Raw genomic sequence first — 27,241 nt, 5'->3', positions numbered from 1 at the left:
TTTCACAGTGGTGAATGGCATTATTGTATGTAATGAGAGACCAAGAAACTAAAAGAAACATTACTTAAAGTAAACTTTTAGTATGTTATAGAATGGCCAATTCTAAGAAACTTTTCAATTGGTCTTCATTATATATTTTTTTAATAGTTTTTGAATTATTTTCCTTCTAACTCTTTGCAGCCAAAAACATTTGCTCTGTGAGGCTGCAGTGTTATTGTTACTTTTTATTACTTATTTTTCTATTCAAGTCCTCTCTTATTCTTATATCAGTCTTTCATTCAAACAACACCCTGGTTGCTAAGGTAATTTGGACCCTAGCGACTTAATAGCTGCTGGAACTCAAAACGGGAGAGCTGCTGAATAAAAACTGGATTCATTAAAAAACTACAAAAAATAAAAAATTCAGACCAATTGCAAATTGTCTCAGGATATTACTCTCTACATCATACTAAAAGTTAACTCAAAGATGAACAACCCCTTTAATTGGACAAGAAAAAGAAAAAAAAGACTTTTTGTGGTAATGTGGTACCATTTATTGGCTTACTTATATATATCTGAGAATTCAAGCTTTTGCAAACAAAATGACATCCCAGAACATACACACAGAGAGAGGTGATGCAAAAATTGTCTAAGTTTATGCATTGTTCATGTGCAACACATTTTAAGTAATATCTTTTACGTAAAAACATTTTTCCTAACTCTCATAAAACTTTCGCTACCCCATATCTGTTCATCACATCTCCATCATGCAGAGCTGTTAGAATAAAAAGCACACTTTTTTGACACAAATGATGTCCTCATAGTGCATAATTTATAAGCAGTAGAGTTTTGGTGTGTGGTTAAATTTGTGTATATGAATTAACTGGGTTTGTGGATTTCATGCATGTCATTTAAAATGGTTAAACTGAACTTATTTTTCTTATTTTTTAATGTGTTAATTAGACAGTCTTTGCTCTATTTTTGGAGTACACTTTCTTCAGGCTAATGGGACATATGGTGTTTTCTTTTTTTATTTTTTATGTCAACAGAGAAAGCAATTTTTCATTACAGCAATACTGACAGGAATAGCATCTGCAGATTTTGGCAAATACAGGCAGATAGGTGTTTTTCCCCAATGTATGTCCCATTGTCCCAAAAGTCTATGCAGTGCCGCCAAATTGAAGATGAATTTTCGCAGTTCATAATATATTTTTTATTGTTTTCTATGGTGCATGTTGCACAGTAGTAGAAAAAAGTCAGACTTTCTTTCATTGCTGTACCTGCAGTAGTAGTATATAATGAAAGATATTCATACTTACATCAGCAATACCTAACTGACGATGCACATTTTTATAAGGTGTTCACTGTACAACAATTAGTTATTAGCTGGGGAATTCTAACATATCCATTGCAGTAGTGTTTTATTAGGCTGGATAAATGGTTTGCCGATGACCCTGATGGTGTAATAGTACAGTTTCAGCAATAACAAAATCGGTACATTGACCAGAGCATAATATGTCATTTCCAGGAACTTCCCTGAAAAACTCTCCCTAAAGGGTTATACTATATCAGATTAATAAAGCATTCAGTATTGTGGAACATTATCAAGATGAATAAAAATGTAGCTGGGTATAGTAAGAAAACAGCACAGGATGAAGCTTGCGTTATGTCTCATTTGAAATGTATTGGAACTGGCTACACCATTTCCATCTCAGTCAAAACACAGAGATTTTATATAAAGTAAAAACTCTCTTACCAGTGATTTTTGAAGATTTAGCTTTGATAGAGTACCAGCACAGGCTGATTAGCCAAGCACACACATGAACACTCACAATCTCCATTTTACAGTGCCTCTATCTAGCTGCCCATTAAGTTTGCTACTCCTTATAGTGACATGATAGGTGACATCACATAGGTTACAACAAAGGGCAGTGGCACACAGGGAAAAAAATTAAAGTGTTTTAAAGTAATTAAAATATAATGTGCTGTTGCTCTGCAAAAAAACTGGTGTTTTTGCTACAGAAAAGCTACTATATAAATAAGCTGCTGTGTAGCCATGGGGGCAGCCATTCAAGCTGGAAAAAAGGAGAAAAGGCACAGGTTACATAGCAGATAACTAGTAGATAAGCCCCATATAATGGGGGTTTATCTGTTATCTGCTAAGTAACCTGTGCCTTTTCTCCTTTGAATGGCTGCCCCCATGGCTACACAGCAGCTTACTTATATAAACTATAGTAGTCTTTCTGAGGCAAACACACCAGTTGTAGCAATGCAGGGCAACAGTACATTATATTGTTATTACTTTTATACACTTTCATTTTTTGGTGTTACTGTTCCTTTAATCTTCACTATTGCGGGCGACTTATCTCCCTGACATGCCATCCCACAGGCAAGAATGTAAATCACCGGTCTGATGGTATACGCATCGCTTCAGTCGGCCGAAGTTGCCTCAGAGGGAAACTTCGGGCAACTTCGGAAAACCAAAGTGACATGTATGCCATCCCATCGGCGACTAATCTCTGTGTCCTAAGCAACACAAACTCTTCAATCTCTCCAATAGACTTTGTTAAAGGGACAGTAACACCAAAAAATGAAAATGTATAAAAGTAATTACTATATAATGTAATGCTGCCCTGTACTGGTACAACTGGTGTGTTTTCCTTAGAAAGACTACTATAGTTTATTTAATAAAGCTTCTGTGTAGCCATGGGGGCAGCCATTTACAGGAGAAAAGGCACAGGTTACTTAGCAGATAACAGATAAAACCCCCATTATATTTTACAAAGCTTATCTGTTATCTGCTATGTGCCTGTGCCTTTTCTCCTTTTTCCTTTTTATATAATTAATTATAATATGCTAATTAGGATTTGAAAGGGTTACACGTCGCCGCTTCCGCATTCACGTGACGACATTTAACCCTTCCAAATCCTAATTAGCATAAGCTAATTAGGATTCGGTTTGGCCGAATCTGAACCCTGCCGAAAAAGGCCGAATCCTGGCTGAATACTGAACCAAATCCTGGATTCGTGCATCCCTACATAAAATGTTCCCTTTGGGCCCCCTAGCTTCCCAGTTTAGGTGGCCAGGTGTTTCCCTATACCAGGAATATTTCTGTGCAATTTTATCCTCTTGGTATAAATTAAATCTTAAAGGAGAACACAGCATAACTGTTTAGATTTTTGCTACTAGATAAACTGGCTCAGTTCCTTTCTCATAAAGCCAACTGATCTTGGAAAATATCTTGCTTCCTTTTGCTCTTCCCTTTTCCTATCCCCAGCAGGGAAAATAAAGATAAACAAATAGACAGGGGGTAGTTAGTTATTATTATTAACATTTATTTATAAAGTGCCAGCATATTCCGCATATTCCTCCTGTTTTAGCAAGTTTGCCCAGTATAACGTGGTCCTTTCAGCCTGGTATACAGTATTTTGGCCTACTGAAAAGCTCAGCGCAACTATTCCTGTGGCTCCAATTCACTTGAATGGGAAATAGCCAAAACCTCTGGTACGATGCTTTTAAATGTGTTCATGCTGAAAATCACCCATCTCAGGGATTCAGACCTCACCAGAGGTTCCAGGCATTATGCATTAACACTTTTCACCAGACATCCTGCCGTCCTGTGTGCCAGCAGTCTTGGCTCTAAATTCAGTGTCTACTGAGTAGATTTTGTTTCATTCATTACACAAAGCAGGTCCTAAAGCCCTGGAGGTCACGCCTTTTCCATTGTTTTCCTGCAGACCACATTGGATATGGTACAGTATGAAGGTGTCTCTGTGCGCAGGGTCCTTAGAGATCAGAATGACATGGTTAACAAATTCTGGATAACCTCCTATCCATCTCTTGTCTTGCTGAGTCGAAATGGATCCAACACTGTAGTAAATTTGTAAGTATTTATCTTGTTTACCCTTCATTCACATTTTTGTAGCCATTTTTTTTTTTATTTGCTTTCTGTCTCCCTTTCAGGAAAGCAGACACTCGCTCTTCATACACTGACTTCTTGCGTTCACTCCCTGGAGTGAGGAAAAAAAACCTCTTTATCATTGGGGTGGCCAACAACGGTACTACCGAACAAGATGATAGACGGATTGCAGACAGGTACATACATAGCATGGGACAATGTTTCAAGGAATACAAAAACTTGAGGGCAAAAGTTTTTTTTGTTAGTATACTGTACTAATATATCTCTCACCCCCTGCATGTGCTCTCACTTAGTGGACCACTCAAACTGCACTTTGCTTTTTGTGTTGTTGATGTTTTACAACATCTTTGTATCCCCGCGCACCCTTTAGTTTGGTCCTCGATTTCCATTTTCTTGTTCATTTATAATACCGCCCCAGCCCCCCACCCTTCATATGTATTGCAAGTTCCATTTGTTTTTTGCCTACTAGTTTACCTTATATCACTCTAAGGGTCAGCCTGATTTACTGCTCTATTAATCTATAACACTGTCTTTGCACTCCCTGTGTTATTAGTACCAAACTATATATGGCAGATCTGGAGTCAGCAGTGCATTATACTCTGCGAGCAGAAGTTTCACGTTTCAGCCATTTGGAAGGAGAAAGACTTGATGCTCTCATCGCCTATGTCAGTGTACTGAGAAAGGTAAGACCTAGGCTTAGTCCTAAGGCTAAAGGCACACAGATCTGTGACAAAGCTTCTCTCCTCCTGTGTTTTCTCCCACCTTGACAACTTACTCCTTGCGGCCATTTCAATATATCTTGTTTCACAAATTCAACCTGACACTCATCAGATCAGACTCATCCACCTATTTCACCAGCTCCTAATTTCCCCTCACATTATATTCAAAATAGTAACACTCAAAATGAAGCTGCACTCTATTTCTATGGCAGGTCTGTGAAACACAGGAACCAGGAGGTATAGCATCCACCACTAGAAGGCAGGACACTAAGAAAAAGATTCGTCCCTTGATGCTGTATCCAGGGTTGGACTGGGGGGTGCAGGGCCCACCGGGGCTCCCGCCCCAAGGGCCCTGCAGGTGCCCCAGCCAGCCGTGTCCCCTACCCCCACCCGATGTCCTCCCCGAGCACGTATGAATTGAACGCGTCGGGGGAGGAACAGTCAGAAGGGGGAGCGCCAGCAAAGGTCAGACTGGGCCGCTGGGGCCCGCTGGGATTTTTCCCGGTGTCCCGGTGGCCAAGTCCATCCCTGGCTGTACCCCCCAGCAGCTCGCCTAAGGTGGCCATGCATGAGATGAGGATAGTAATATCTGCAGCAGTCTTGGATATTGGTCACCTCATTGATCTGACAAAATGGAAAATTTTTATCAGGTGCCTTTGAATGCTCCGAAACATCGGCCAAACGTTAATGCTGAATCAGCAGATAAAGGTAGAATTCTTTAGTTTCTACCTGCATATCTGCCAATTTAGAAAATATATAAAAGAAATTAAAGTATACTGTACTGTTGCCCTGCATTGGTAAAAGTTGTGTGTTTGTTTCAGGAACACTACTAGAGTTTATATAAATACTCTGTTGTGTAGCCAAGGGGGCAGCCCTTCAAAAGGAGAAAAGGCACAGGTTATCTAGCAGCTACCAGAAAATACACCACTGTATTTTACAGTGTTTATCTGTTATCTTCTATATAACCTGTGCATTTTTCCAGTTTGAATGGCTGCCCCATGGCTACACAGTATAGCTTATTGGTATAAACCAGCGGTTCTCAACCTGGGGGTCGCGACCCCTTTGGGGGTCGAATGACCCTTTCACAGGGGTCGCGACAGTCCCGGTTTTTACAGCGTGTCCTGCTGTCCCGGATTGTTCAATGAATGTCCCGCATTACGGAAATGGAGAACATTCATTAAACAATCCAAGCCAGCGGGACGCACTGGCTGCAGCTGACCGCTCCGGCACCGTCCCTTCTTGCGGCTCCTGCTTCTTATTCGGCTCCTCGTAAGGCGGCGACAGTTTCTTTTATAAGGTTGCGCCCGTGCGTATGTGTGACGTCACACGTACGCACGGCCGCAACCTTATAAAAGGTCCTGTTGCCGCCGTACGAGGAGCCGAATAAGGGGCAGGAGCCGCAAGAAGTCTGTGGGGGAATTGTCTATTGGAGGTACTCTCTATGGGGGCAATTGGGGGGGTACTGTGTATGGGGGGCACTGTATGGGGGGACACTGTAAGGAGGGCTACTGTGTATGGGGGGGCACTGTGTAAGGAGGGCTACTGTGTATGGGGGGCACTTTCTATGGGGGCTACTGTCTGTGGGGCAATTGAGGGCATGGTCTGTGGGGTCAATTGGGGGCACTGTCTATGGGGGGGTACTGTTTATGGGGGCAAATGAGGCACTGTGTATGGGGGGCACTGTATGGGGGTGCTGTCTATTGGGCCATCGTGGGTACTATTTTAACTATTTTAAAAATGGGGTGTGGCAATTGGGGCGTGGCCACAAAGTGGGTGTGGTCAAAAAAATTGCCACGCTGCACGCGCCAGATCTTTTTGTGGGGGTCACCACAACATGAGGAAATGTATTAAAGGGTTGCGGCATTAGGAAGGTTGAGAACCACTGGTATAAACTAAAGTAGTGCTCCTGAATCCCATTCCCCATCCTGATTGCCACTCCAGGGAACAGTACAAACTACTGAGAGGCAGGATCTTTCACAGGCAGTATTACAGCAGCATTAACTGAAAAGTAACTGGCAGTGCTGAGTTATTATAGCATTTAAAATGGCTGAGGGTAATTCAGAATGGGCTTTTTCTAGGACTACTCAACACCAGTCCAAAGTAAAATATTTAGCTTGTGTCGTATGCCACAAATGCTTGCCCACTGGCCGCAAGGACCCCTTATGCTCCTCTTACACTAGCCGTTGTTTAGAATTACTTTCCCCATCCCAGGACCTACCTGCTTTTGTTACATTTTTCCTCTGCATCCAAAATTTTTGTTCTTTGCCTTCAAAAATTGACACTTTTAATTCCAGGCTCTCCCCTTTGGCCTTACCAAGGGCCCCACATTTTCACCAAGGTAATGGCTGGTGCCGCGGCTGCTTTCCAGTTTCAGGGCATCTCTGTCACACTTCGCCTGGACGACCTTCTTATCAAGGCCCCATCCTTTGCAGTGGCCCAGTCAAGCCTCTGCTGTGATCTAAACTCTATCAAATCTGGGCTGAACCTGCCTTATTCCCAGCCAAAAAAGATTTACTTTTTTGGGCATGTTCTTCAAAGTTCAGCATGTATTCCTTCCGTCTGACAAGATTTTCAAGATCCAGACCATGCCTGCTACTAGGAAACTGATGTTGAGTCTGGAGGACCAACAGGGACTGGGGCATTACCACAAATCACCCCTGGGACCACTACTTCATTGCAGTTATCTTTTGACTTCCTTATAGGACCTTACCAAAGTCCTTTCTGTTGGTACTATCTGTCCTCTTCCAGTTAGTTAAACTCTCAGATGTTTCTCCAAGGGGCCCATATTGTGTCCCCTTACAGAACACCCGTACCCCTGTGTGAAATTGGTGCATAGGCTGCTCCCTTTGAGCCCTTGGCTACCATTACACTACTTTGGCTTTAATGAAAGACTGGCTTCCCTCTCAAATTGCATCAATCTGAAGCATCTCTAAATTCAGAGCTCTCTCCAATATCCCTTCCTGGTTTTCCATCGGACAAGGCAATGCTTTGCACCATATTTTCCTTTCTACCAAAAGTCGTGCCGGAATGTCACCTCAAACAGGATATTATTAAACTGACATTCTTCCCTCATCTGAGAACTCCCAAAGAGAGTCTCTTCACTAAAGTTCTACCTTTACCACACAAAGGATCTTTGCACTTCCATATTTCTGTTCATCCTACCGATAGGACCCTGCAAGGGCTCTCCTACTTCTAAGGTCAACATCTTCAGGCGGATCAAGGAAGCCATTTGGCATATTTGGCCAATTTTGGCATATTTGGCCAAGAGGAAGGCTTGCCCTCCTCACATTCAAGTGCACTTGGCCAAGGAAGTCAGCACCTCCTAGGCTTTCAGGAACCAGGTCCTGCGAAACAGTTGTACAGTTAATCATCCCTCCACTCCTTAAAGGAGCAGGAAAGGTAAAAACTAAGTAAGCTTTATCAGAAAGGTCTATGTAAATACAGCCATATGCAAACACAGAAACACTGCACTGAGTTCACTGTCAAAAGAAACAGGATTTGTTTTCCGATGCCAGAGACACACAGCTCTCTCCTCTCTCCTTGCTCCCCCCTCCTTCAAGAATGCTAAGAACTCCCTCCCCCCCTTAGGAATGTGTAATCTGAGCCAATCAGCAGGAAGCTTCCTCAGTCTTACAAACTGCGCATGTACACCGGTCTTGGTCTTGGAGCGAGGCATTGTGGGAACTTTCTTTACAGAGCTCATCGTTTTTTTTTTCCTATGAGACTTCTGATCATCTGAACGGGAGAAATATGGGGAGACTTAAGGGCAATATTGAGAGAACTGAAGGTAAGCCTGCAGCTTGAGATTAACACTTTATTAGCCTTTCCTTCTCCTTTAAAAGAGAAGGAAAGGTAAAATCGCTGGGGGGTGCAAAAATGTTAGGCACCCCCCCAGTGATTGTAATCGCTTACCTTATACTCTGGGCTGGTGCGCCTGTTGGGCTCTTAGGCGTGCTGCTGGGGGGGTATTGCACCAGACGGAGGAGTCCTTTTCATACAGAGTCCTGCCTCCTAGTGGTGGATGCTATACCCCATATTTCTTGCGTTCCACTGACTTCAGAGAGAAAGGGATTTAATGGTGAGTAACACAAAATATCAGCACTGATCTTTAAATACTCTCCTTTTTACAAGTTATGCTCTGCTTCTTGTGCTTTTCTCTCTATTCTCATCACTTCCCTCCCATGTCCAAACTCCCCATGCCACAACGTATCCAGCACTCACCTTCCAACACTGCCTAAAGACTCATCTGTTTAGAACTAAATTCAATGCACCCTGATTGATCAGAAGTCAGCTTACCTAAAAAAAAAAAATCGCTAATTGCTTACATATTTGTTATCCTTTAAGATTATTAGCTCCTGTGAGATAAGCTCTCAAACCTTATTTAAAATTAGAGACAGGTCCTTGTATATTAAAAATGACTGAATATTGCATGTAATTTGTTGGCCCTGTAAAAATAAAATATAATGATCAATGGTTAGTCACTGATTAGTTAACGGTTGCTTACTATGTATCAGCCACTAGAGGGAGTTATTTTAATATTATTTAGTAAAGTGTTCTGCCAGGTAAAAAGAAAGGGTCTTTTTGTGGTAATGTGATTCCATTTATTTGCTAATTGACATATTTAGGAAATAAAGCTTTTGAGATTAAAAAATTAATGAATATATTTTGCCTGATGAAGAGATGTCATTTTTTCCTCAAAAGTTTGCATATCATTTGGACAATAAATTGTATAGCAACCTGTAACTTTACTTTTATTGTGCTGCTTTATTTATATAGGGGCTTTTACAAATATTGTACATCATTCACATTATTCCCTGCCCCAGTGGAACTTACAATCAATTCTATTTATCCTATTACATAACACATTAGGGTAAAATTCCTCCACACATGCACTTGCTCGCTAAGGGGGCAGGGATGTATAGAACAGGAGGGGGGCCCTGGAGATTGTAAGGGGGCCCTACATGTCGCAGCCCCAGTGGGGCTTTGCTGCCCCATTGTCATGCTGTCATTAGTATTGGCATTAAATAAAAATATTTACCCAGTGTTACCCTGTTTTTATGTTAATTAAATTTTCTGGCCCATAGTTAAATAATGCAATTGTGTTACAGTGATCTATGTTTGGATAAATATGAGGAAAATATGATTAGATCAGTTTAGAACTAAGAGGAAAACTGGTGCCCTGACACCCTTTGCATTTATTCCCTTGTGAATTATTCTTAATTTGCTAGATTTAAAGTATTCCTGCACAATGCACGTAATTTTCCGGAAATTCTCTTGCAGTATTTTCCTGCCCGACCTTATGGGACAACACTGCTAAAATCTATCCACTCCTGGCTCCATGATCGTGCAGGGAAAGAAGTCCTTTACAAAGACTTTGAGAATGTCTTAAACAACAAGGATGAGGTAATGACCACTATAATTTTAATTTTGGATGTTGCCATCCTGTGGCTCTCCAGCCATTCCCTGTAGTGCTATATTATAATAATAAGGATAATAATTGTTGTGTGTGTGTTGCATTTTTTATGCTGGCAGCTTGGAGAAAACACCTTTGCGCTGAGGTTTACATGTGGTGTGTAACAAGTAGAGATGCACTGAATCCAGACTTCTGTTGAGGACTCAGCCTAGATTCTGCCTTTTTCAGCAGGATTTGGCCAAATCCATGTGCCTGTACAAACCAAATTCAAATCCTCAATATCACGTGACTTTTCGTCATATAAACATAGAAAGTTAAAAAATTTTAACCACACACAGTTCTCTCTAATCCTTTCACACCCTAATTTGTGTATGCAAACTAGGATTCAGATTCAGCTCAGTATTCAGCTAAATGTTTTACAAAGGATTTGGGGTTCGGCCAAATCCCTACAAACAAGTTAAGCTACGAAAGACATTTCAAATTAAGGGGGGGTTGACACATCCAGTTGTGAGTTCTGAAAGTACAACTATTCAGGTTTTATTTTTTAAAGTTTATATTTTTTATTTGCTTTCATCTCCTGCCTCTTTCCAAATTTCAAATGGGGGTAGTGATTGTGGAAGCCAAAAGAATTCAGCTTCATGAGGCTATAATTGTGTTGTTACTTTTAATTACTTATCTTTTTATTCACACCCTCTACTAATGATCTTTGCCACTGCCTGGTTACTATAGTAATTTGGAATCTAGCAACCAGAGCTGCGCAGAACAAAAAGCAAAATTATTTCAACAACCACAAATAATTAAATAAAAAATAATAATAAACAAAATAAAGGTATCAACTTGTCTCAGAATATCAGAGTTTAGTGAAATACGCCTTTAATGCCACATAAAAAAAGCCACAAAGGAGGTGAATGCCTCTGAAACATTTACATTGCCTGTCTGACTTATTGGTATACATGCAATTGGGATGTAAATTTGCAAGAAATGTAATATTGTTCTTTGAATGAATTTGTATGTAATTTGGGGTACAGATTCTTATATAGCACAGGCACTCATAAGGATTGTTTTACTATACAGATGCGCTAGCTTTTTTTTTTTTTTTTTTTTTAAACTATATAGAATATGTATACATGTGTACATACTGCATATGTGCAATATACACACACATATTATATCTAAAGAGTGTTATGGTAAGATTTTATAGCAGTGGCATACATTAATCACTTCAGTGCCCAAGCTATAGCACTTTATATAGCTATTCTGATCACTGAATATCTTATCTTATCCAAGGCTCAGAATGCGGTGCTATCTTCCAGTGTGAATTATGTGTGGTGTCAGGGCTCCCATCCCAATTTCCGTGGTTTTCCATGTTCTCTCTGGACCCTTTTCCACTTCCTCACTGTCCAGGCCTCTGAAGACACCGCTGCACGTGAGTTATACTTGCATTTGCTTAAAGGAATACTGTCATGGGAAAACATTTTTCATAACCCATCAGTTAATAGTGCTTCTCCAGCAGAATCCTGCATTGAAATCTGTTTTTAAATAGTGTAAAGATTTTTTTTTATATTTAATTTTGAAATTTCACATGAGGCTAGCCATATTTTTCATTTCCCAGGATGTCACAGCCACGTGTTCTGATAAACTTCAGTCACACTTGCTGTGCTGTAAGTTGGAGTGATATGACCTCCTCCCAGCAGAACAATGGGAAAGGGAGCAAGACAGCAGCTCCCAGTAGATATTAGAATAGCACTCAATAGTAAGAAATCCAAGTCTGGCTTGGGACTCCTCCAGTTACATGGGAGTAGGATAAACAATAGGTTACCTGAAGGCAGTTCTAATGTGTAGCGCTGGCTCCTTCTGAAATCTCAGAATCAGGCACAATGCACTGAGATGGCACCAACACACCTATATTATAACTAAAAAAATACATTTGTTGGTTCCAGAATAAAATTTTAAATGGTAGTTCCACCTCTAAACATGATGCACGTGGCCATGTCCATAGACTTTGGCACATGTGCATAATGTATGGCAAATCAACCCCCAGTGATTGTAATCTCTTACCTGAAACCCCCTGCTGGTGCTCCTGTTAGGAGAAAACTGCATGGCCGGGGTGAGAGTGATCCTCTTTCTCCTTCGGTCTTCGCACATGAGCAGTTGAGTAAAAAAAAGCCGGCTTTTTCACCCAACTGCACATGCATGGGAGCTGGGATCACTGCTAAAGGAGAAGGAAGGAAGTGGATGACTCTCCTGCATTGACCCCAGGCTGGTGCAGTTTTTTCCTAACAGGAGCACCAACCCGGAGTATCGGGTAAGAGAATACAATCACTGGGGGGTGCCTAACACTGTGGCACCCCCTAGTGATTTAGCCTTTCCTTCTCCTTGAATGATGTTTAGTGCTCTCTGATAGAGCCTTTATCTTACACCTCTGTCCAGCCTGAAATATTAAATACCTTTTGGTTGCCAGGTAGATCACAAGGCTAGATTTTTATTATTTTTATTTTATCACTATTACTTTATTACTATTAATCAGTCTATTTAGACCACCACCTTTTCATATTCAGGTCTTTTATTCCTTTAACTGTCCAGTTACTAGGTTAAGGGTGAAACCAGATTGTTTAAATTCTATACTGTTGAGCAAAAAGCTAATACCTCAAATCCATGAGGAATAAAAAGATAAAGACAAAAAGCAAATTACTTTATGAAACCACTGTTTATATCCTATTAAGCCACTGTTGTTTTGTTTTGATGTGTATATGGTTTATATATCTAATTATAGATATATCTATAGATTGATGGATGGATGGATAGATGAATTAGATGTTGTGCAAGGAAGAAGTCCCTACTTATTGCCTGGCATAAACAAGCCAGACTGAAGTTTATAGCTCATCACCAAACACCTTGCCTTATAGAGGAGGGTCCAGGGGTCAGAAGAAACAAAATAGAATTGTTTGGCCATAAAAATCATTGCTGTGTATTGAGAAGGAAAGAAGCCAAAGAACCATCCAAACTGTGAAACATGGGGGTGGCAGCATGATGCTCTGGGGGCAGGCCTGAACTGGCAATCTGCAGCTTCTGGCAAATTTCAGAGGAGCTACTATAACATACAATATGCAGTTGCTATTTATTGGGCCTGCTATTGGCTATTCAGGCCTTGTGATGCCAGGGCCTTTTATGAACATTCTATATACATCTGCTATTAGCTTTTATATATGTAACTAATGAGACATACAATATGGCTGCTTAGTATTTGTAATCATTCCTGCAGTGAGATTTTATAGGTGAATGCTTTTAAATAAAATGAGTGGAAACCCTGTTACCCTTGTTTGTATTTATAATGAACCAAGCTTATTTTTAAATGTTAGCTTTAGTTCACAGCTAGATGTCACTTACATTGTTCAATATTCAGTTATAGCAGGGATCCCCAACCTTTTATACCTGCGAGCCATTTAAATGGAAAAAGTGCAACACAGGAGCAACACAAGCATGAAAAGGGTTCCTGGGAGTGCCAATAAGAGCTATAAGTGGCTACTCAATAGCCCCTATATAGACTGGCAGCCTACAGAAGGCTCTGTTTGGCAATTACACTGGGTTTTTATGCAACCAAAACTTGCCTCCTAACCAGAAATTCCAAGATAAGCATCTGCTTTAAGGCCACTGGGAGCAAAATCTAAGGGGTTGGGGAGCAACATGTTGCTCACAAGCCACTGGTTGGGGATCACTGAGTTATAGAGACAGTCAAAGTGCATAATTTGTGGATCTGCTCTAACTTGAACCACGTTTTCTAGTGAGTTAAAAATGTTTTTTTGCATTTCTGGTCCCTGAGCAGAGAGAATATTACTCTTCCATACTCTCTCCATTTGTGCCTAGTCTCTAGATCCCAGTGACATGTTTCTGGCATCTTTTTCTTACCCTTTCACTTTTGTGTCCTTTACCTGGATCGCTGATATTGCCACATTCATATTCTCTGCCTTTGTGTTCTTTATCTAGCTCCTACGGAGGTGCTTCTGGGATTGCGAGGCTACGTGAAAAACTTCTTTGGCTGCAGAGAGTGTGCTGGGCACTTTGAGAGCATGGCAGCAGAATCAATGAATACTGTCAACACTCTGGATGAAGCCATCCTATGGCTTTGGGATCGCCATAATCGTGTGAACAAAAGACTTGCAGGTAATAGAACAGATATAGCTATTATAAACTAATTCCTTTACTGTGTAAAGCTTACTGCACCAAAGAAAAATAACCCTGGAAATATAAACACTGCAACCAGGGCCACCATCAGAGGGGAGAGAGACACTGGCCACCACTGTGTATTTTGTTTTTCAACCATTAGGACCCTGCAGACAGGGCAGATCATTTTGTTGTACAGGGCCCCATGATATATGATGGTGGCTCTGACTGCAACTGTACAAATAGTGTGCAAACAGGCCCAGATTTGTGGCCACAAATTAAGGGGAGGCCTGCCGCCCAGGCACACCTGAACTTTGTTCACATATGGAGCACTGGGGTCTAGGCGTGCTAAAGTTTCCTCTGCGCATCCTGTCCCATGTGTGTGCTAAAGGGAGGAAATGCTTGGGTGTGATCCTGGGGGACCTCTGGGTGCCGTGTTTATAAATAAGCCAATCTTCTGCAGAAATTTCTTGAGACGTTTCATAACTGCTCAGCTTACTGTTCAGCTCATTCTTAGTGGAAGTTACATAGTTACATAGTTACATAGGGTTGAAAAAAGACCTGTGTCCATCAAGTTCAACCCATCCAAGTAAACCCAGCACACCTAACCCACACCTACCAATCTATACACTCACATACATAAACTATAAATACAACCACTAGTACTAACTGTAGATATTAGTATCACAATAGCCTTGGATATTCTGATTGATCAAGAACTCATCCAGGCCCCTCTTAAAGGCATTAACAGAATCTGCCATTACCACATCACTAGGAAGGGCATTCCATAACCTCACTGCCCTCACCGTGAAAAACCACCTACGCTGCTTCAAATGGAAACTCCTTTCCTCTAATCTAAAGGGGTGACCTCTGGTGCGTTGATTGTTTTTATGGGAAAAAAGAACATCCCCCAACTGCCTATAATCCCCTCTAATGTACTTGTACAGAGTAATCATGTCCCCTCGCAAGCGCCTCTTTTCCAGAGAAAACAACCCCAACCTCGACAGTCTAACCTCATAGTTTAAATCTTCCATCCCCTTAACCAGTTTAGTTGCACGTCTCTGCACTCTCTCCAGCTCATTAATATCCTTCTTAAGGACTGGAGCCCAAAACTGCACTGCATACTCAAGGTGAGGCCTTACCAGGGACCTATAAAGGGGCAAAATTATGTTCTCATCCCTTGAGTCAATGCCCTTTTTTATACAAGACAGCACTTTATTTGCTTTAGTAGCCACAGAATGACACTGCCTGGAATTAGACAACTTGTTATCAACAAAAACCCCTAGATCCTTCTCCATTAAGGAAACCCCCAACACACTACCATTCAGTAGATAGTTTGCGTTTATATTATTTCTACCAAAGTGCATAACTTTGCACTTATCAACATTGAACCTCATTTTTCAGTTTGCTGCCCAGTTATCTAATTTTGTCAAATCGCTCTGCAAAGCGGCAGCATCCTGCATGGAACTTATAGTTTTGCACAATTTAGTGTCATCAGCAAAAATAGAAACAATACTGTCTATGCCCACCTCCAGGTCATTAATAAACAAGTTAAACAGCAAAGGCCCAAGGACTGACCCCTGCGGTACTCCACTAACCACACTGGTCCAATTAGAAAATGTTCCATTTACAACCACTCTTTGTACTCTATCCTTCAGCCAGTTCTCTATCCAATTACAAATATTATGTTCTAGGCCAATATTCCTTAATTTGATCATTAACCTTCTGTGAGGTACTGTATCAAACGCTTTAGCAAAGTCCAAGTAGATGACATCAACTGCCATTCCAGCATCAAGGTTCCTACTCACCTCCTCATAAAAGGCAACTAAATTAGTCTGGCAAGATCTGTTACGCATAAAACCATGCTGGCACAAACTAATAGTATTGTGAACTGCAATGTATTCAAGTACCCTATCCCTTATTACCCCTTCCAAAAGTTTTCCTACTACTGATGTCAGACTAACAGGCCTATAGTTTTCAGGCTGAGAACGGGATCCCTTTTTAAATAACGGCACCACATTAGCAATCCGCCAGTCTCTTGGCACCATGCCAGACCTCAATGAATCCTGAAAAATTAAGTGAAGAGGTTTGGCAATCACAGCGCTCAGCTCATTTAATACCCTGGGATGAATCCCATCCGGCCCTGGACCTTTGTTTACCTTTACATGTTCGAGTCTCTTTTGAATTTCCTCCCGAGTGACCCACGCGCCAGTAGCTAAATTACTAGAACTGGGCATATTACAAGGGAAGCCTTCATTATCTGGCTCCTCAGATGTATAGACAGATGAAAAATAAGAGTTCAAAATTTCAGCTTTTTCCCCGTTTTCATCAACCAACGTACCCCCCCGTGATAATAAAGTTCCCACCCCTTCTTGCTTCATTTTTTTACTATTCACATAATTAAAAAATAATTTTGGATTCTTTTTACTCCTAGCTGCAATATCCCTTTCCATCTCTAGTTTAGCTTGCTTGATAGCTTTTTTGCATGCTTTATTTGCTTCCTTGTACCTGATGAAAGTTTCTGCTGTCCCAGCTAACTTGAATGCCCTAAAAGCACGTTTTTTCTTACCAACCTCGACAATAACACTTTTATTCAGCCATAAAGGTTTTGCTTTGCGATGCCTCTCCTTGCTTACTAGGGGGATATACTGTTGTGTATACCTACAAAGCAATGTTTTAAAGATGTTCCATTTTCCTTCTGTGTCTAACCCCATGAAAAGCCTTTCCCAGTTGACACATTGCAGAGATGCCCTTATACTGGCAAAGTCTGCACGTCTAAAATTGAGTGTTTTAGTTACTCCCTTATAGCGCTGTCTCTGCAGCATTATCTCAAAGTATAGCGCTGTCTCTGCAGCATTATCTCAAAGAAGTGCAGTTGGAATAAGTGCTTTGAGACTGTTACCTGCCTGCTCTGGACTGAGTGTGAGCAGACAGGGTCTAGTCAAGCATGATATAAATGTTACTACAACCCTTCTCTGGCTAAGAGGGAAGGAAGTTAGGAGTCTGTGAGAGGCCGTGTGACCCTGTGACAGATATGTTCATGTTGCATGTTTGTAACAAGGGTAGTAACAGCTAAGGCCTATGGCAATGAACCATTCTACAAAAGCAGAGAAACACCTGATACCGCTCCATGCTGCCCGTCATTAAAATTATTGCGTTTGTGCATTTATATGGCAAAAACTGCCTGCCACTGGCAGTAAAAGGTAGTCAGGTAGTCTGACAAGCATTACAGAGAAGTATTGCGTGCCTTTACCCAAAAGGAAAAAAAAAACCAAATATTTATATTTGTGTAGTTTCAAGTATTCTTATATGGTCTGATGTATTCATATGGGTAGACAAATAGTATGAACCTAGCTTAGAAGATATGACTGCAAATTAAAGGAGGTGCTACTGGGTGCCTCACCCATGCTCTTAATTTGTTTTCTTTTCATAAAGTATATTGTGAGGTTTAGGCACTGGGAGTCCCTGCCCATTAAATCTTAGGGTCTTTAAAGGAGACATATCTTATAAAAATTATGAGTGTACCAGTGAATAATACTCCTCTAAATATAGGATTGTACTAAAAAAAAAAAGTTGTGTTTTGGACTGATTTATTCCGCCAAAACTCTTACTAGTCCCATCCATCTGTTCCACTTCCTGCTGGCTGATTTCTCTGGATGTGCAGGGGAGCTGGCGGCACTCAGTACACTGCATTGTAGGATAGGAACCAGCAGCTTGGCTGACCTGAGAGGGAACCGTGCATTATGAACATATATTTTTCTGTGGTGCCCAAGTGTCCCTAAATGCTGTAGAAGGTCATACATGATTACATACATACATGAATTCTAATTGTTTGCAAAATGAATAATATCATGTCAGTATACTGTATGTATGTATGTATATATATATATATATATATATATCTTAGGTAGCAACACGGAGGAGGCCGTAGAAGGGCAACAACCCAGCAGCAGGCCCGCTACCTTCGTCTTTTTGCAAGGAGGAACAGGAGGAGCACTCCCAGAGCCCTGCAAAATGACCTTTAGTGGGCCACAAATGTGCATGTGTCTGCTCAAACGGTCAGAAACAGACTCCATGAGGGTGGTATGAGGGCCCAACGTCCACAGGTGGGGGTTGTGCTTACAGCCCAACACCGTGCAGGACGTTTGGCATTTGCCAGAGATTGGCAAATTCACCACTGGCGCCCTGTGCTCTTCACAGATGAAAGCAGGTTCACACTGAGCACATGTGACAGAGTCTGGAGATACAGTGGAGAACGTTCTGCTGCCTGCAACATCCTCCAGCATGACCAGTTTGGCAGTGGGTCAGTAATGGTGTGGGGTGGCATTTCTTTGGGGGGCCGCACAGCCCTCCATGTGCTCGCCAGAGGTAGCCTGACTGCCATTAGGTACCGAGATGAGATCCTCAGACCCCTTGTGAGACCATATGCTGGTGCGGTTGGCCCTGGGTTCCTCCTAATGCAAGACAATGCTAGACCTCATGTGGCTGGAGTGTGTTAGCAGTTCTTGCAAGACGAAGGCATTGATGGTGGACTGGCCCACCCGTTCCCCAGACCTGAATCCAATTGATCACATCTGGGACATCATGTCTCGCTCCATCCACCAAGACCATGTTGCACCACAGACTGTCCAGGAGTTGGTGGATGCTTAAGTTCAGGTCTGGGAGGAGATCCCTCAGGAGACCATCCGCCACCTCATCAGGAGCATGCCAGGCGTTGTAGGGAGGGTCCTACAGGCACGTGGAGGCCACACACACTACTGAGCCTCATTTTGAGTTGTTTTAAGGACATTACATCAAAGTTGGATCAGCCTGTAGTGTTTTTTTCCACTTTAATTTTGAGTGTGACTCCAAATCCAGACCTCCATGGGTTGATAAATTTGATTTCCATTGATAATTTTTGTGTGATTTTGTTGTCAGAACATTTAAATATGTAAAGAACAAAGTATTTAATAAGATTATTTCATTCATTCAGATCTAGGATGTCTTATTTTTGTGTTCCCTTTATTTTTTTGGAGCAGTGTATATAATCCATAACCAGTACTTAACCAGTGATTCTTTTTACCAGGGCAACCAAGTGAGGATCCAGAATTCCCAAAACTTCCGTGGCCATCAAAAACACTTTGTCCCTTTTGTCAAGTCGAGGATGGTGGAGATGAGCTGGCTTGGGACATTCCAAATGTTCTGAACTTTATGAAGACTCATTATTCAAGGCAAAACTTGGCAAATGATTATCTGGAGGATGAGGAGGTGCTCTTGGAAAGACAGAAGAATGGCACTAAGAAAGAAGTAACAAAGCCAAATGAAGATATCTCGGTAGAGGAAACCAGTGACAAGACCGAGAGCCACATTAATCTAAGGTATCCACAACGAAATGCAGAAGATCATGAAAATAAAAACGTACCCCTTACAACTCAAGAAACCAATCCAGACAAGAACCCAACAGAGTCAGAGGTTCAGTTTGCAGCCCATCTGAGAGTAGAGGATGAAAAAAATACTGGTGAAGGAAATTCGTTTTTGCTTAGTTTGTTGCCAAGCAGATCTCTGCAGGGTTCCATTGAGCTTGGCAGTGACCATGCTCTCCAGGCTAAGATAATCATTGATATCCCAGAAGAGGAGTTTGACCACATTGCAGTGAGGAAACGGCTGTTGAGAAGGGGTATTGATGAAAACTTCATTGGAGTGGTAGCTGAAAAGGGGACCGTAAATGTAAAGGGACGCTTGGGTAAGATGCTGGAAGTGGGATTTTCTCGCCTGGACATAAGCCTATGTGTGTTATTGTATTTCCTTTCCAGTATGTGCTTGCTCTGCATGTACCTATACATGAGCCTCCGAACACGTTGCCTTCGGCAGCGAACTTTCTATCCATAAGCATGGCGTAGGCATTCTCTGTGTGAGCAGCAGCATGCCTCACTTCCAAGATCTATAATAATACAGCCTTCCAATGCACAGTCTTCCTATGGCCAACAGTTTTAAAGAGTCAGTCATTGTAATAAACTGATGCCTTTTATGAAAATAATATCAGGCAGTTCTCATTTTTAATTATTTGTGTTGAATAGTCTTAGATTTGACACACACCATTTGTTATGGTAAACATACAACATAAGACTTACCATTTTCAAGATGAATGCACTCATGACTTGCAGTTGGAGCAGTTCTTTGGCTGATCAGTTCTGAAAAAAATCTATCAACAAAATTAGTTTCCAAACAAACTCAGTTTTGCAGCCAGGCACATCAGCCAAATGCTATGCAACTGTAATATATGTTCTGATTGTGTTTTGGACATTCAAGTCCTAAAAATTATGTAAAGGTCCTACTGAACAGCAGACTGCCTATGCATGGCCACTTTTAGCTTAACACATTAATGGGTTATTTGTATATTAGCTGAGCTGTCAGTCTCTCGGTAGTACAGGTATAGGACCCGTTATCCAGAATGCTTGGGACCAAGGGTATTCTGGATAAGGGGTCTTTCTGTAATTTGGATCTCCATACTTTAAGTCTGCTAAAAAATCAATAAAACATTAATTAACCCCAATTGGGTTGTTTTGCATCCAATAAGGATTATATATATCTTAGTTGGGATCAATTACAAGGTACTGTTTTATTACTACAGGGAAAAAGGAAATCAGTTTCTGAATTATTTGATTAAAATGGAGTCTATGGAAGACGTGCTTTCCATAATTTGGAGCTTTCTGGATAACGGGTTTCCGGATAAGGGGTCCGATACCTGTATTGATATAATTCATGGGAATTTTGTAGGACGCTCTAGAGGAGCAGACCCTTGGTCCTACAAAGTACTAAGGATATTCTGTGAAGAACAAATTGCTGAAATACACCAAGCTCTTCACTTGAATTCCATGCTATGCCATATAAAATCAGTCTTTTTCTAAGTCAGTGTAATGATTTTATGCAAAAGTGTAGACAACCGCAGGCTTAGAACATTGTAAAATAATGGTATAATAATGTAATAACTCCAAAAGAACCCAGGAAGGTTATCTGGCCCCTGATTAAACTGACTGTATTATGTATGTACAGTGCCATTTAAAAGGATTTGCCCCTTCTATAGTTCTAGAACTATAAAAACAAGCATAGGTGCAGAAAAAAATGCAAACCTTTGCAAATACACCAGTTAGCACTTTTTAATGGATTATTACTGTTACACATGTTGCAGTGCCCAAGGACAAGTTGATTACAACAAGTGAACCTTGCAATTTGCCAAAGCAATTTAATTCAAGATTTCTGCCAGAATTCAACCAAACCATGGATTTCCCTAGGACAAAGCCTAATTAGAAGCCAGAATATAACTGGTAACAGATATGTTTTGATAGTTTAGGATAGTCCCAGTCAATTATATACTTACATTCAGTGTCCAGAATAAATATTTTGTGGAAATGTCAGTGAAATCCTAAAATTATGAAACTAGCCAAGCCTACTTCTCTAAAGGTGTTTTTGGGATATTTGTCCTTTATGATATGTTTCATCAAAACCCTGGACAACAGCAGATCTTTATAATCCACTTAATATGCTTTGTCAGTCTCAGTTTGACAGTTGTGGGGTTAAGTGCAGCGCTTGATCCAATTTAGCCAGCGATGCACTGCTTATTGTATCTGGGAAAATGGTAGCATTGTAAGAAGACTGTTAGGAAAGAAGTAGACACAGCAGTAGAAACCTACTTAGAAATAGAATTATGGCATTTATTTAAAGTGATTTTTATGTTTTAGTCTTTTACGTCGGGACAGGATTTTGTTATATTAGGGACTGCACAGCAAGCTTTAAAAACAGCTCCTTATTACTTAAAAATATTGCTGCTATATAGCATTGGCATAACTCTGATTGCTTAATAAATAACTTTTACATTATATGTTGGTATTTTGCTTTCTTAATGGAAGAATATACCAACAATAGGGTGAAGGTTTGAACTTGACTCCCAGGATTTCAGCCAGACAGTGGATGTGTGATTTGTAAGTATAAATCCATTACTGAGCCAAGTTATTTACAGCAACCTAGACCTCAGCTGTTCCAAGAACTACAATGGGTTTCCCTTGGCTGCTGGAGGATGCTGGGAATTGTATTTCCGAATAGAAATCATGCTGGAACACAGAATTTCAACTGTGTGTATTAGCACTGTTTTTATGAGTTAGGAGTAGGCTTAACTGTGTTGCATTACCACTAAGCCATTAGCCTGTGCTTGTCCCCATATTAAGCAGTGCCCATGGGTTTGTTTAGTTTAATATAATTAGGCTGTAAACACATCATCGGCTACCATGTAAGATGGTGCCTCATTTGTATTAAGTGTCCCTGTACCAGTATCTCCCTGATTAACTTGTCTGTGCTTATGGCCCCTGGGTCAGTACCTGCCACATTCATTCTCCTGTGCTTTTAACTAGCATGTGCCTTGTGTTGTGCTGCAAGCCTCTGTGCAGGTAATGCCTGTGCCTCTTATGTTACTGTGCCAGCTGTCTGTACTAGTCAAATCTCAGGCCTCTGGTAATCTGCATGCTGGGGATCTGATGTGTGCACACACTGAGGAGCCCATCTGTTAAATCCTCATGTAACCAATTGGATGGTATTATGGAAGGAGTTATCCTGGGTAATCCTGTGCCTGCCCTACTGAAGATACACTGGGATAACGAAGCGGCTGCTAATCAACTCTATTAAGAGCTAGGACTGCAATCCGATTTTAGCATCAAAATGCTGAGCTTATTCTGCTGCCCTGACAAGAAACAACTCCAAAACCCGTTTGTTATTCCTGCTATTTTTTTTTTTTAACCAACCAATTTTGTATCAAACTCTCTGTTCCAGAGGAATGTAGGGAATCTGTCAATGAGGTAGTGCATGCCAGTGTTTCAGTACTGCTTTGTGGACAGCTCCAGGAGCTGCTGCATCACAGTGTGCACTGTCCCTCCAATGGTGCTGCTGCTGCACATCTCTCCTGCTTTGCTCACACTCCCCATTCTTCAAGCCCAACAAATAATTCTCTTAATGGATGTGGGAGTTCCCTTTCCCTCACATACATGAGTGTCATCTGCTCTAGGAGGGCTGGGGGTTAGTAACAAGTGTCATGGTAACAAAGTCCACATCCTCCCAGTTCAAAGTCATTCTGGGTTTGACTGTTGACTGTTAGTTCAATTAACCAATCACTGCTACTAAAGCTGGCCATACACGTGGCGATCTGACGATGTTTCGTGTGACCATCGGTCGCACGAAACATCGTCAGATCCGCCACACACAGTCAGGGCTGAAACAGCAGATAAGGAGGTAGAAACAATAGGATTTCTACCTCCTTCTGCCGATTCAGCCCTGAAGGCAGATTTTAGTCAGGCGCCTTCTATGGCGCCCAATCAAAATTTTCTAACCTGGCCGATCGGCGAGTCGTCCGATATCAGCAGCTTCCTGCTATCGGTCGACTCGCCGACATACCATACACGCACCGAATATTGTACGAAACGAGGTTTCGTACAATAGTATCGGTGCGTGTATGGCCAGCTTAAGGCTTATGCTGTTTTGACCAATTGTTATGTGGTTTTATGATGCATATTTAAAATCTGCCTGACTGTAATCGGCCACAAATATATAAGCACAGATAACTAATACTTAATATTTTTATTCGCATTAAAGGAATACTGTCATAAGAAAAAAAAAATTTTCCCAAAAATATTTTTTTATAATTAATTTTAATATTCTTAATTTCCCAGGGTGCCACAGCCATGTGACCTGTGCTCTGATAAACTTCAGTCACACTTTACTGCTGCGCTGCAAGTTGGAGTGATATCACCCTCTACCCAGCAGCCAATCAGCATAACAATGGGAAGGTAGCAGCTCCCAGTAGATATCAGAATAGCACTCAATAATAAGAAATCCAAGTCTGGCTTGGGGCTCCTACTTGTTTCTCCTACTCCATGGGAGTAGGAGAAACAATAGGTTACCTGAAAGCAGTTCTAGTGTGTAGCCCTGGCTCCTTCTGAAAGCTCAGACTCAGGCACAATGCACTGAGATGGCGCCTACACATCACTATTACAACTAAAAAAAATACATTAGTTGGTTCAAGAATAAAATATTAAATGGTAGAGTGAATTATTTGCTATGTAAACAGTGTAATTTAGAAATAAAAAGTATACCATAAAAATCATGACAGTATCCCTTTAACAAAGTTGCAATTGACACTGGCATTTTAGTGCAACAGCCAAGGGGGAAAAAAATCAACTTGTGTAATTAAGACAAGAGAGCTATGTTCACAATTTCACTAATTACAAAGAAGCTGTGCAGAGGAAATGCTCTGCATACTAAAATGTTGGACTTTAGGGGCTTGGGCTCTTTGGAAAGCCTTTGTGAAGTACTGCCCAGGAACAGGCTTGGCCATGTTAGTGGGACAGGGTTTTAATACAGTACCTAAGAAGCTGGAGTTACAGATTACAATGTTTGGTTTGTCTTATACTGTAGTAAGAGGGGTACCACTAAGATTGGTGGTTTACAGAACCTCTCCCCCCTTACTGTTTCAGCAGCATTGGACTTAGTACAAAGGAATGAAAAGCAAATAGAATAGGCATAACTTAAATTATATCTATACCACTAAAAAAGAGAGCAGGGACCCACACCAGAGACTAAGCAAATAAGAGCTCCAACAGCTGTCTGATCTCCTGCCCACCCACTCTGACTTTCTGCCTGCTAATGAATGCCCATCGAAACATGGCACCTTTGTGGCCTTCCCATAAATTCAGGCCTAGGCATGAGCGGCATGTTCATTTTCTCCATGTGTTGCACCGTGGTAGTAAGATTTATGCCAAACTGACACGTACAGATGGGATTAAAGGTGCCACAACCTCAGCCTGAAAAAAACCCTGTGTTGAACAGTGCTAATGCATAATATAAATTTACCTTGTAGGCTCTCCTACAGCAGATGTAAATTGTGTGGATGTGAGCTTATTTTAGCCTCTGTCTTGACATGTACATAAACTGTGCAAAAGATTAGGCATATATTATATGAAGGTGGAGTTGTGTTTTGTTTGTTTTTTTTTACAAAATGTGCCTTGTTCTTTAGAGAATATTTGCATAATTTGCTTGTGCAGCCATTTAATCCCTAATATTTAATGGAGGAAGGAACTTAGATTGACATATTTATATTCATAAACATCTATTGTCAATCTGGCAGCATGTGACTAAACCCAACTGCATGCGGTACTTCAGAGGCACCCATTACAGGGATGTGTAAGTGGTCCAATATCTTTGCAGGAGTGAAATATGTGTAACCAGCCTTCAAAAACACACAATTTCTTACTAGAATTTTTCAGAACTTTAAAACTCCAACCCGCTTTATCACTGACCCAAGCCGACTAGGCTGTACCCTGCCATAGACAATACTGAAAATTGCCTCTGCTAAAACACAAACAGACAATTATTAATAAATGATCAGCATTGTCTTTATTTGTAGCCATGACAAGTAGCTGCTACTAGTAGCTCCGTGTGTCTTCACCCTCAAGTGTGCTTGCCAAATGAGTGTGCCCCTCACCAATAAAGTAGATTTGGGCCAGTTTGGACTCTTAAGCGATATGCCAAATCATGCTAAACATTTGGCCTTGAGTCAATGCTGGGAATTCACAAAAAACCCATACATGCCACTATTCCTTTGTTGTTGCGAGTGACTTATCTCCCTGCAATGCCATCCCACTGGCAACAATGTAAATTGCCAGTGGGATGGCATGTGTGGCGCCACGATTTGCCAAAGTCGCCAGAATTTTCCTCTCAAGGCAAGGCCCTAAAGGTGGCCACACGTGGCGATTTTAGCACAAAAGATCATTTCCCACCCTCCACAGACGTTCAGGGCTAAATCGTCATATATGGGAGGTAGAAACAATAGGATTTCTACCTCCTTCTGCCAATTCAGCCCTGAAGGTACATTTTGCTTAGGCACCTTCAATGGCGCCCGAGTTGACCAATCTTTTGTTGGCTATAAAAAGTTTGCATTTCTTTTACACAAGTCTGTCCATAGGATCCATGAGTACCTGCAATTTCGTTTGTTGGAGAAATTTAGCAGTTAAATAAAATGTTTTTATGCAGCTTTGCATTAAAAAACATTTTTCAAAATTGTATTTTATTGCAAAATGCAATAAAAGGTCTGAAAAGGCTACAAATGCAACATTGTACAGAAGCTATTACTGAATTATGTCTTCTGACCATATACTGCTCTGAACGTGTTACAATAGCTCCCCTTGAATTATCAGCCTTGCATAAAACTGTTCTCTCAGTTTACAATCTTCCCCATCACGATTATCCTTTTCCAAGACATAATGCAGAGGTCTAAACTTGTGGGCAAGATGGTGTGGCCTAATCACCACTAGCGCAAACCAGCAGTTATGTAAAACTAACTATACGGGATTAGGTCCTGGCATTTCAAGTACACAAGCCCAAACAGCCCTAATAAATGGTGTCTGCCCACGGAACCTTAGGGCAGTGGCACAAGGAAGATTAGTCGCCAGCAATAAATCTTTATTACCGTGGGCAACTAATCTCCCCGATATGTCATCCCACCAGCAAGAGTGTAAATCACCTGTGGGATGGCATACACATTGCTTCATTTGCCTGAAGTTGCCTTGCAAGGAAACTTCAATCCCACCAGCGATTTACATTTTTGCCGTAGGATGGCATACGAGGGAGATCAGTCGCCTGCGGTAGTGAAGATTTATCATGGGCGACTAATCTCCCTGTGTGCTATTGCCCTTCCAGAGCCCCTCTGGCATTTGAAAGAATCTACAGACTGCCAGTCTGGGCCTGGGTTTAGTCAGGTTAGCTGCTGGTTGATTCCTATCCTACAGTGCCCTGTGCCCCCCTGCACAGCCTGAGAAAGGAGGCAGCCAGAAGTAAAACAGATGGGTGGGATTAGTGGGTTTTTGGAGAAATTTTCAATAAACCAGCACTAAACACTACTTTTTCAAGTACATTCCTTCTATATTTTGAGGAGTACAATTCACTGGCACTATACAGTTTTTCATACAATATGTCCCCTTTAAATTTCCAAGGAAGTGAGGGTCAAATCTATCCACCAGTTTCAAACTTATT

General features: G+C 41.2%; 1 protein-coding gene across 1 annotated transcript in view; it reads left to right on the top strand.

Annotated features, from left to right (window-relative positions):
• qsox1 (quiescin sulfhydryl oxidase 1) overlaps positions 1-20,209 on the top strand; it is a 40,366-nt gene extending 20,157 nt beyond the window's left edge. The window contains exons 6-12 of the mRNA XM_002936958.5: positions 3,717-3,862; positions 3,943-4,074; positions 4,452-4,581; positions 9,898-10,020; positions 11,318-11,456; positions 14,015-14,191; positions 19,257-20,209. Of these exons, the coding sequence (XP_002937004.1) occupies positions 3,717-3,862; positions 3,943-4,074; positions 4,452-4,581; positions 9,898-10,020; positions 11,318-11,456; positions 14,015-14,191; positions 19,257-20,059 (1,650 nt within the window). The 3' untranslated portion in view covers positions 20,060-20,209. The remainder of the gene's footprint in view (positions 1-3,716; positions 3,863-3,942; positions 4,075-4,451; positions 4,582-9,897; positions 10,021-11,317; positions 11,457-14,014; positions 14,192-19,256) is intronic.
• The last annotated feature ends 7,032 nt before the right edge of the window (positions 20,210-27,241 follow it).

Source organism: Xenopus tropicalis, chromosome 4 (assembly GCF_000004195.4).
Source record: "Xenopus tropicalis strain Nigerian chromosome 4, UCB_Xtro_10.0, whole genome shotgun sequence".
In the NCBI taxonomy this organism is placed as follows: domain Eukaryota; kingdom Metazoa; phylum Chordata; class Amphibia; order Anura; family Pipidae; genus Xenopus; species Xenopus tropicalis.
This window is presented reverse-complemented; position numbering and strand designations above follow the sequence as displayed.